At 41.7% G+C, this 12,387-nt stretch overlaps 1 protein-coding gene across 1 annotated transcript; it reads left to right on the top strand.

Annotated features, from left to right (window-relative positions):
- The first annotated feature begins 6,057 nt into the window (after positions 1 to 6,057).
- LOC118364456 (tumor necrosis factor alpha-induced protein 8-like protein 2) lies at positions 6,058 to 12,056 on the top strand. Its single transcript, XM_035746001.2, has 3 exons — positions 6,058 to 6,571; positions 10,593 to 10,916; positions 11,080 to 12,056. Exons 2-3 carry the CDS (start codon positions 10,599 to 10,601, stop codon positions 11,320 to 11,322), a joined length of 561 nt encoding a protein of 186 aa, XP_035601894.1. The 5' UTR covers positions 6,058 to 6,571; positions 10,593 to 10,598; the 3' UTR covers positions 11,323 to 12,056.
- Positions 12,057 to 12,387: the final 331 nt, after the last annotated feature.

Raw genomic sequence — 12,387 nt, 5'->3', positions numbered from 1 at the left:
TGGGAAACAGTGTTTAAAGTCTTTACAATGAAGATATGTGAAGTTATTTGAATTTTTACAAATTATCTTTGAAAGACAGGGTCGTGAAAAAGAAGGCCAGCATATCCTGGAGTCGCCTCTTCAGTGTTGATGTTGAGACTAGTGTTGTGCGGGTTCTATTTAATGAAGCTGCCAGTTGACGACTTGTGAGGCGTCTGGTTCTCAAACTACACACTCTAATGTACTTGTCCTCTTGCTCAGTTGTGCACCGAGGCCTCCCACTCCTCTTTCTATTCTGTTTAGAACCAGTTTGAGATGTTCTGTGACAGGAGTAGTATACAGCGTTGTATGAGATCTTCAGTTTCTTGGGAACTTCTCACATGGAATAGCCTTCATTTCTCAGAACAAGAATAGACTGACGAGTTTCAGAAGAAAGGTCTTTGTTTCTGGCCATTTTGAGCCTGTAATCGAACCCACAAATGCTGACCATAATTATACCCTCCTGATTCCTGCTTACAAGCGATAACTAAAGCAGGAAGTACCTGTGACTTGCTCAATTTGGAAGTGGTCAGATGACGGGGATGCTACACTACAGGACTGTTTTGCCAGCACAGACTGGAATAAGTTCTGGGATTCATCCAATGATATTGAGGAATACACCACCTCAGTCATCCACTTCATCAACAAGCGCATCGATGACGTCATCCCAACAGTGACGTACATACATATCCCAACCAGAAGTCATGGATTACAGGCAACATCCGCATTGAGCTAAAGGCTAGAGCTGCCGCTTTCGAAGAGAGGGAGACTAATCCGGACGATTATAAGAAAGCCCTCAGACGAACCATTAAACAAGCAAAGCGTCAATACAGGATTAAGATTGAATCCTACTACACCGCTCATCGGATGTGGCAGGGCTTGAAAACTATTACGGACTACAAAGGGAAACCCAGATGCGAGCTGCCCAGTGACGCAGCTAAATGCCTTTTATGCTCACGTCAAGGCAAGGAACACTGAATGCACCAGAGCACCAGCTTTTCTGGACAGCTGTGTGATAACGCTCTCAGTAGTCAAAGTGAGCAAGACCTTTAACCTTTTGCGACTAGGGGGCAGTATTTTCATTTTTGGATAAAAAACGTTCCCGTTTTAAACGGGATATTTTGTCACGACTAGAGGGCTATATAAATAAATGTTATTTGATTTGATTTGAATTGACAGCTTTGGATAGAAAACACTCTGACGTTTCCAAAACTGCAAAGATATTGTCTGTGAGTGCAACAGAACTGATATTACAGGCGAAACCCAGATAAAAATCCAATCAGGAAGCGCTTCATGCCAATGACGCCTTATATGGCTGTGAATGGGCTATGAATGAGCTTACGCTTTCTACGTATTCCCCAAGATGTCTACAGCATTGTGACGTCTTTTTACGCATTTATGTTGAAGAATAGCCGTAAGGGACCACATTGAGCAAGTGGTCACATGATGGCTCCCGCAGAAAATCTTGCGTAAAGTACTGAGGTAGCCATTATTCCAATCGCTTCTAATGAGAAACCAATTGTCCCGACGGATATATTATCGAATAGATATGTGAAAAACACCTTGAGGATTGATTCTAAACAACGTTTGCCATTTTTCTGTCGATATTATGGAGCTAATTTGGAAAAAAGTTTGGCGTTGTAGTGACCGCATTTTCCGGTCGACGTGAAGAACAAACGGGAGCTATTTCGCCTACAAAAACAATATTTTGGGGAAAAAGGAACATTTGCTGTCTAACTGGGAGTCTCCTGAGTGAAACATCCAAAGTTCTTCTAAGGGAAATTATTTAATTTGATTGCTTTTCTTATTTTCCTGAAAATGTTGCCTGCCGCTAGCAGAGCCTAGCATAGCATTATGCCATGATAAACTTACACAAATGCTTGTCTAGCGTTGGCTGTAAAGCATATTTTGAAATTCTGAGATGACAGTGTGATTAACAAAAGGCTAAGCTGTGTTTCAATATATTTCATTTGTGATTTTCATGAATAGGAAGATTTTCTAGGAAGCTTTATGTCCGCTGCGTTATGCTAATTCATTTGAGGCGATGATTACGCGATGATTACGCTCCCGGATCCGTTTGAGAGTCACAAGAAGTTAAAACAGGTCAACATTCACATTCAAGCAGACCACTATAGTCCCTGTGCCCAAGGAAGCGAAGGTAACCTGCCTAAATTATTATCGCCCCGTGGCACTCACGTCGGTAGCCATGAAGTGCTTTGAAAGGTTGGTCATGGCTCACATCAACAGCATCCTCCCGGACACCCTAGACCCACTCCAATTCGAATACCACCCCAACAGATCCACAGATGACGCAATCTCAATCGCACTCCACAGTGCCCTTTCACACCCGGACAAAAGGAACACCTATGTGAGGATGATGTTCAATGACTACAGCTCAGCGTTCAACACCATAATGCCCACGAAGCTCATCACTAAGCTAAGGACTCTGGGAATAAACACCTCCCTTTGCAACTGGATCCTGGACTTCCTGACGGGCCACCCCCCAGGTGGTAAGAGTAGGCAACAACTCGTCTGCCACGCTGATCCTTAACACTTTAACACTGGGGCCCCTCAGGCGTGTGTATTTAGTCCCCTCCTGTATTCCCTTTTCACCCACGACTGCGTGGCCAAACAACTCCAACACCATCATTAAGTTTGCGGACCACACAACAGTGGTAGGCCTGATCACCGACAACGATGAGACGGCCTATAGTGAGGAGGTCAGAGAACTGTCAGTGTGGTGCCAGGACAACAACCTCTCCCTCTATGTGAGCAAGACAAAGGAGCTGATTGTGGACTACAGGAAAAGGCGGTCCGAACAGGCCCCCATTAACATCGATGTGCTTGTACTGGAGTGGGTCGAGAGTTTCAAGTTCCTTGGTGTCCACTTCACCAACGAACTATCATGGTCCAAACATTCCAAGATCGTTGTGAAGAGGGCACAACAAAACCTTTTCCCCCTCGGGAGACTGAAAATACTTGGCATGGGTCCCCAGATCCTCAAAAGGTTCTACAGCTGCACCATCGAGAGCATCCTGACGGGTTGCATCATCGCCTGGTATGGCAACTGCTCGGTATCTGACCGTAAGGCGCTACAGAAGGTAGTGCGAACGGCCCAGTACATCACTGGGGCCAAGCTTCCTGCCATCCAGGTCCTATATAAAAGGCGCTGTCAGAGGAAAGCCCAGAAAATTATCAGGGACTCCAGTCACCCAAGTTATATACTGTTTTCTCTGCTACCGTACGGCAAGACGTATAAGAGCGCCAAGTCTAGGACCAGAAGGCACCTCAACAGCTTCTACCCCCAAGCCATAATACTGCTGAACAATTCATAAAATCACCACCGGACAATTTACATCGATACCCCTCCCCAGCCTGTACACCCGCACACTGACTCAGTACCGGTGCCCACTGTAAATAGCCTTAATTCTTATTGTGTTACTTTTTATTATTAATTTTTATTTGAGTCCACTTGGTAAATATTTTCTTCTTCTTAAACTGCCCTGTTGGTTTGTAAGTAAGCATTTCATGGTAAAGTCTACACTTTTTGTATTCAGTGCATGTGACAAATAAAGTTTGATTTGATTTGATACTCTAGATACTCAACTAGTCTAAAGAAGGCCCGTTTCATTGCTTCTTTAATCAGAACAGCAGGTTTAATGATCAATTCGCCTTTTAAAATGATAATTAGGATTAGCTAACACAACGTGACACTGGAACACAGGAGTGATTGTTGCTGATAATGGGCCTCTGTATGCCTATGTAGATATTCCATTTAAAAAATCTGCTATTTCCAGCTACAATAGTCATTTACAACATTAACAATGTCTACACTATATTTCTGATACATTTTATGTTATTTTAATAAGCAAAAAAAATGTGTCTTTCTTTCAAAAACAAGGACATTTCTAAGTGGCCCCAAACTTTTCATCGGTAGTCTATGTAAATGAGATATTTCTGTATTTCATTTTCAATAAATGTGCTAACATTTCTAAAAACATGTTTTCACTATGTCAAATTTCTAAAAATATGTTTTCACTTTGTCATTATGCAGTATTGTGTGTAGAAGAGTAAGAAAATATGTAATCCATTTTGAATTCAGGCTGTAACAACAAAACGTGGAACAAGTCAAGGGGTATGAATACCTAAGGGTTAGTGAGTGCTACAGACCTACCTACCACACACACACACACACACACACACACACACACACTCTCACACACACATCTGAACTCTCCTTGTAGACATTTCTGAGGGAGATGGTATTACATGATTAAGAGGAAGCCGTCAGGAAACCGCTTAAGCCCTATTTCCTGTCTGTTGCCATGGTGACAGGCCCACTTTTGCAATTGCAGTTCACTATCTCTAGTCAGTTAATTTCTTGCCGGAGCAAAGAGAAAATAAACACAAAGGTGCAGGTGTCTTTGAATCCCAACTGCACACTCTGTAGGCTTGTATCTGTTCAGACTCTCCCTTCAGTTCAACTGGGCCTTGGTCTGACCTCTCACCCTGACACATGAAAACAATCATTGGCTCAAAGGCCTTAGCCCCATCGGATGGAGATGTTTTCATGGGTTGAGCCTCAGCAGGCTGTTTGGTCCAGCTGGATGTCGTTCACATAAACCTACAGATAAACAGAGTGCTTTTGAATCAGAGAATGGCCAGGCCTGTATGAATCAGAGCATTCATGAATTGTGGTCAGTGTAAACACAAAACACACTTCCCTTGGTAGGAATTGTTGAGATTGATCAAATTCACCCCCTTTATAACTAAAGATCCAAGACTAGGATATCTGTAATATACATTTGCTAATGGCCGGGGGGCGTTACTTGGCTAATTGTGCTCTAGGGACTCCTTGTGGCGGGCCCGGGTGCCTGCAGGCTGACTTCAGTCGTCAGTTGAATGGTGTTTCCTCTGAAACGTGGGTGTTAAGAAGTGCAGTTTGGCAGGACACATGACTCAACCTTCGCCTCCCAACCCCGTCGGGGAGTTGCAGTGATGAAACAAGATCAATATTTGGGGAAAATTGAGGAAAACCTGCCTCACTCTTATAGAAACCTAACCCTGGGAGTTTTACTTTTCAGAGGAACAATTACACAAATGTTAATGACAAAATGTTGAGTGTTTCTGAGTGGTCCAATGTCAGTTCTGACATCAATATGCTTGTCCATCAATGATTCCAAAACAAATTTACTGAGCTTGAGCAATTGTGACAAAAACAATGGATATACCTTGCCCTAAGAGTTGTGTAAGGTTGGTAGACGTATGATTCACAGCTATAATGACTGCCAAAGATGCTTCCACCAAGTGTTAACTCTGGGGTGTGAAGACACACAATCAAGACATCTTTTTTTCCCTCTTCTTTAAAAAAAGAATTCATTAGGAAATATCTTATAATTTTATTTCACTTAAATCTAATTGAATGCCTTTTTAGATAGTATTTTCAGGCAGCAACATGTGAATAATGTGCAAGGGATGTGTAGATTTTCACCATGCACTGTCTGTACTATTACCCCAGTCTACCTATGTCTATGTATTTGCTTTTCACAAATTCAACATCAATTGAAACTAAGCCAACACGAGGAGAGATAAAATCTATGGCAACCAATGCAAACAAAACTGGTAAATAGGTCTTATATGTTCATCAGTTTTCACTGACTTCCCTCCATTTCAAACCAATGTGAGCTCAGTATTTTCAAATACTGTTCATTCATGCCAATGTAGTTATAATACAGTATATACAGTATACACTCCATACGATATAATCCCTTCATACTTTACTATGTCACCAGGGTCAAAATTACAATGACAAAAGTAAAGAAGTGAAATGTTAAAGGTTTAGGATTAACAGATGAACTATATGAATTTATACATTGCTGGAGAGCAGATGTGACATGGAGTCCATTGCTGACAGAAGCTGCATTCCTGCAATGGTGAACACAAAAAGGTTTAAGCCGCTCCCCTTTCAAACGCCGGATTATTGCTCAATTCTTTCTGGGGTTTTCACTTGTCAGAACAAGCAGAGGCCCACTGTCAGCAGATAGATAGAGAGAAAGAGAGAGAGAGACAGTCAGAGAGAGAGTGAGAGACAGTCAGAGAGAGAGTGAGCGACAGACAAAGACATAGACAGAGACAGAGAGCGCGAGAGAGAGCGAGAGAGGAACAGAGTGGATGAGAGAGAGAAACAAAAAGAAACAGGGAGACTGATAAAGTATGAAGAGGGAGGAAAGCAAGAGAGAGATACTGTAGTTTGAAGAGGAACAAAAGTTTGAATTTGAGGGAAATACGAGAGAGAGAGAAGGAAAGAGAGAGAAACACACTAAGGGGTGTGTCATAGCAATTTAGTTCCTCAAGGAAGTACAACTGACATTTATCTTGAGACGGTGGCGAGCAGCACAGATAGATGAGACACAGAGAGATTTTATTTTATTTTCACCTGGTAGGATGAAGGGATTCCATTAACGAGTGCTCAATGCTGACAACCTGAGCCACGTGCTGTGGGGACTCAGACGTTTGACAAGAAGGAGGGGGGGACTCTCTCTGGCACACACAGGTAAGAAGACTCTCAGGGCTTTCTCTATCTGATAACTCCATCCCTTTCTCTATCTGATAACCATGTCTTTTCTATGCACAGATAGCTCTACATTTGACAGAAATAACATACACTCTTGCAAATATAACACTTGTGTTATTATTATAGCGAGCTTGTCCTTTTTTGTTATATCTTTCAATACATTTGAAGTTTATGTGGATAAAGTGAGAAGGAAGGTGGTACTGAAGGACCAAATAAGATAGTGTGAATTCCTCTTCGATAGTTTTCTAACTTACACTGGACTTGGGAGACGTGTACTGTATGTACACTCAGAGTCATGCTGGAACAGGTACAAACGGAACCTAGTCCTGACAGACAGCTGTATAACTGAGGAGAGAAACCATCTGTGCCTGGTGGAGCTTGCACAATCAAACAAGTTGTGGACTTTCTTTTCGTCTACTAGCCTACACGGATTGAGAGTGCCAGAGAGCCAGTCAGAGCGAAAGACAAAGACATGGAAATGACACAGCAAAGTGTTGGACAGACTAAGGGGTAAAAACAAAATTGGTCACCACAAACCAACTACTGGTTTCTCTTCCTTAATAATAAGCCAGCAGAGTTGTGTGTCAGTCTTTAACAACAACTCTTCAAAGACTTCGAGAAACGTTACAAGACTGACAAAACATGCAAAAATCATACTGTATGAACACTTTTGAATGAAAAACTGCCAGCATCAAACATCAAGCATTCAGTCCAACACCATTCTTAATGAAGCAATGCTTTTGTGATGCCAGTTTTTGGGCTATTATTGTGCCACATGCTGAACCTGCACACACACAGGACATATCCTGATTTAGAAACCCATACCAACTAAATGCTGAGAGAAAAACTGGAAAGTTCCGAACTTTGTGAGGTCCTCTACTGAACAGAAAGGTCTGGACCTGAGCTCAGGATAATGCCACCAGGAGTGTGTTCAACGAGGTGGTAGAACTGCATATTTTCTCTGTTTGTATGATTAAAAGTCATGCCCATCCGATATGATATATTTCTATCTGAAATACCCTGAACATTTCTCCCTTCTGAATAGACACTTTAAGAACTGGGAGGCCTCATTGCCCCATAATATCACTGGTGACAGGCAGCGGGTGACATAAGCCTTTAGGGCTAGTGTTAGTGGAACATGTCTGCTTGACCTGGTGCTTTGTAATAGCAGCAGTAGAAGTCACATTCTGTCTAGGGAAGTCGAAGGGACTCCACAATTCCCCTGCTAAGCCCTGTGGGAGTCCAGAGGATTTACCTGGGCGTACACACACAAACAGCAGTCATCTACGGAATACTAAATATTTACCTCTCCCACCCCGCCCCCCTGCACATAATCTTCCAATCAGCGATCACTATCTTCAAGTCAGTCAGCACAGCTCTTCTTGATCCACACAACCTGCCCTCCTAACACTGGAGTCATGGAAGGCCCACATTGCTTGGCTTTTCCCATTCCTGAAAGTGTAATGTCTGGTTTCATAAAATTGGTTCCTATTGTTAATGGCGAAGTTAGTGCTCTTCCATCCGTAGCCTAATGGACAGCAACTCAGATTGACCTTCTTGAGTGCTCTTTAAATGTGTACATGGTCATTGTTGCTGTTGCTGTACTCCACATGAACTGTGTAAACATAAAAAGCATTATCAGCCCGCCCTGTGCTGTCCATTACAGGAGAGTATTTTTTCATTGTACTCTTTCTTGGCTGTCGCATGAAGACAACCCAAAAATGATATTTATACTTTAAACAACTGACCCTTAGCAGACTAGTCAAATAAACAGAGTGAACTTTCCTTTAAGCCCAGCCAAAAAGCCAGCCGTCTCCAGCTGCGGCTCCATATTTCTGCAGGGAGGATACATGGCTGATGGGTGCGCACGTCTCTCAATCCCCACTGGGCTTTTCTGCACTGGAATGAGATTGAGAGTGAATCTGAAATAGCTATCATGCTGTTCCACTTCCATTATCATCGTTAAGGGAAATTCATCTAATGAATGTTCCCGCAGAGAGCGGAGGCTTTGTACTGGAGCGTACCATTAGAAATGTGACACTGGATACGCATGTAATAAAAACCCAGTGGGATGACATATGGGAGATGTGTGTTTGCTGATTATAGAACATAGCCTATTAGTATGTCAGGATCATTTGATTTATTGGCAGAAAAGTAATTTGCATTTATTGCTTACTGCATCAATTGTGAGTCAGATAGATGACCGTCATTTGGATCACGCACGCATGCACTAGTACACACACACACCTGGACCCGTATTCATAAAGCCTTTCAGAATAGGAGTGCTGACGTAGGACCATTTCCTGTCAGTCAATATAATCTGTTTCATTACTATCTAAAAGCTTAAACAGATCCTAGATCAGGACTCTGAGACTCTTTGTGAATACGGGCCCTGAAGCGATTTAAAAAAGACCCATATTTGTGAAAGCCTTGTTGCCAGTTAAAGGATGCCTCAATGTAATACCTTTTGCCTAAGGGAGGATTACAAGACAGTAAATATACACTCTTAGGGGGGAAAAAGTGCTTTCTATAACCTAAAAGGGCTCTTCGACTGTCCCTATCGGAGAACCATTTTTGTGTTCCAGGTAGAACCCTTTTGGGTTCAGTGTAGAACCCTTTCCACAGAGGGTTCTCCATGGAATGCCAAAGGGTTCTTTCTACCAGTAACCAAAAATGTGTTTTTCCTATGGGGATAGCTGAATAACCCATTTTTCTAAGAGTCAAGGACAGGTCTAGGACCATGACTTGCTCCATTCCCCCTGTTCTGATGCAATGTAGGAGCACTTGTAGAAACCTGCCTGAGCTATTCAGCCTACCTGCCTCTCTCACATACTTGTCCACACAGGCCTTAAGTGGAGATTCAGCCCTGAAATTATCCCCACAGGATGATTGTGTATGCTCTCAACATGTAACAGAAACCAATGGTAGGAATTGTGTAACCTTTTATACATAGTTCATAACTATTTTTACAATGTTGAAAATGTAGGTTAGGCCCAATTCCATAGGTGTACCATGGAACCTACTGTGTTAATTTAATATTGAGTACATCAAATGAACCTGCAACACAGCTGCAGGACAAAGCTGCAATGACACTAGTCCTGTTAAACGGTATGTGGTGCAACAGTTTCGTGTGTTTACGTGATGTAGGTGCACTCAAGTCCTCCCATGAGGGGTCTCTGTATCTTCACTCCCCTGACAGGGACACGGTGTGGGGTGAGGCTGTAGCCTTGGTGGGTATTACCCAGTGGTGTAAAGTACTTAAAGTAAAGTAAAATTACTTGAAGTACTACTTAAGTAGTTTTTTGGGGTATCTGTACTTGACTATTAATATTTGGCAACTTTTATTTCACTATATTCCTAAAGAAGATGTACGTTTTACTCCATATATTTTCTCTGACAACCAAAAGTACTCGTTACATTTTGAATGCTTAGCAGAGCAGGAAAATTGTCTAATTCACACTTATCAAGAGAACATCTCTGGTAATCCCTACCGCCTCCGAGTTGGCAGACTCACTAAACACATGGTTTGTTTGTAAATGATGTCGGAGTGTTGGACCATGCCCCTGGCTATCCGTCATTTTTAAAAACAAGAAAATGATGCCATCTGGTTTGCTTTAAATAAGGAATTTTAAATTATTTATACTTTTACTTTTGATACTTAAGTATATTTTAGCAATTACATTTACTTTTGATACTTAAGTACATTTAAAACCAAATACTTTTAGACTTTTACTCAAGTGGTATTTTATTGGGTGACTTTCACTTGAGTCATTTTCTATTAAGGTGTCTTTACTTTTACTCAAGTATGACAATTGAGTACTTTTTCCACAACTGGTATTACCCATGGAACATCCCCTGGATGTCTCAGTTGGATTCTCAGTAATGCTAAAACAAAAAGCCCAGAAAACTGAACTGAGGGAGATCCTGTGGCACGGCTGAGCTAGGAGTTAGAAATAACATAATCAGCCATCCCTGATCACTTTTCTCTCCCAACCCCCAGGTAAGGATGGAGTCATTCAGCTCCAAGGATATGGCCATGCAGGCACAGAAGAAGATCCTCAGCCACATGGCCAACAAGTCTGTGGTCCATATGTTCATAGACGACACCAGCAGTGAGATCCTAGATGAGCTCTACCGTGTTTCCAAAGAGTATTCAGGTAACCGCTCAGAGGCCCAGAAGGTGGTGAAGGACCTGATCAAGATAGCAGTGAAGATTGGCGTGCTGTTCAGACACAACCGTTTCACCCCAGAGGAGCTGAGTCTGGCTGAGGACTTCAAGAAGAAGCTGCATCAAGGAGCCATGACAGCCATCAGCTTCTATGAGGTAAACATGCCGGCACCTTGCATAACACTATGTTACAGTGAGTTAATCGATCATAGACCTCTACGCATTAACGGCCAATCATTCTGTATGAAAACAGATAAAAGACGATGACAACATAATAACATTGTTATCCTATCTCTATTTCCCACTTCTTCTTGTTCAGGTGGAATTCACATTTGACAAGACAGTAATGTCGGAGATCCTGACAGGATGCAGAGATCTGCTGTTGAAGCTAGTCGACTCCCACCTCACACCCAAATCCCATGGTCGCATCAACCACGTATTCAACCATTACTCCGATCCAGAGCTTCTCACCCAGCTGTACAACCCTGATGGACCCTTTAAACCCAACCTCACCAAAATCTGCACCGGCCTCAACCGTCTGCTGGAGGAGGGGACGTTATGAGAGTGTGAGCAAGTCTACGATTGTGAGAGAGACACTGGAAGATCTGCTTGATGGGGTCTGCTTAGAACTCAAGAGAGGACTGTGTGTAAGGACAGGAAGTGTCCATGCTCTAAATAAGAACTGGTGAGATTTGTGATTCAAGTTTTACTTGATGTAGTCACTCACTGATCTGTTATTTTCCAAAAAGCGTACTGCCCAAAGTGGAAAGAAATATGAGAATACGCAGGATGATGTATAGTTAATGTCTCCTGATGAATTGTTTCTCAACGAATGGAGTTCCTGGAAAGTCAGGATTAGGTTAAGATTGTGTCAACCACCTGATTTTTATACAGTGGAATTTCCGTCCATGGTTTCACATGATCATTTACTACTATTCTATTTTTTCTCTCTCTGGACATATTATGTACTGTATAGGGAAAGAGAAACCTCAAGGATTGCACAATACTGACTAACAGAATGAAAACAAGGGTTAAAGCAAGAGGTGAAATAAAACAATAAAGTACTATAATCTAGTGGTCCAGCTGGCAATGACTCAGTACTGCATGTATCAAAGACAAAATAGAAGCGTATTTCCAAAAACAGTGCACATCTATTGTGGAGATACAAAAGTAATTTTATAAGACCCAAAGAGAAACTGGATTGGAATATTTAAGAACTGGCTATAAAATAATTCAGCTTTATTTGGGCCTTGTACATCATAGGATTGGAAAAAATAAAATGCCTTGTAAATTGGTGCCTTATTGTCTATTTGTGAATATATTGACTTCACATCTTTAGTTAATGTTAATAAAATGTACAATATGTGCAATTTATCAATAAATTGACAATGTGTATACATACAGTATCAGTCAAAAGTTGACTCATTCAAGGGTTTTTCTTTATTTTTTTACTATTTTCTACATGGCAAAATAATATTGAAGAGATCAAAACTATGAAAGAAAGCATATGGAATCATGTAGTAACTAAAAAAGTGTTAAACAAATCAAAATATATCATATATTTTAGATTCTTCAAAGTAGCCACCCTTTGCCTTGATGAAGCTTTGCACACTCTTGGCATTCTCTC

This window comes from Oncorhynchus keta, chromosome 31 (assembly GCF_023373465.1).
Source record: "Oncorhynchus keta strain PuntledgeMale-10-30-2019 chromosome 31, Oket_V2, whole genome shotgun sequence".
NCBI classification, from domain to species: domain Eukaryota; kingdom Metazoa; phylum Chordata; class Actinopteri; order Salmoniformes; family Salmonidae; genus Oncorhynchus; species Oncorhynchus keta.
This window is presented reverse-complemented; position numbering and strand designations above follow the sequence as displayed.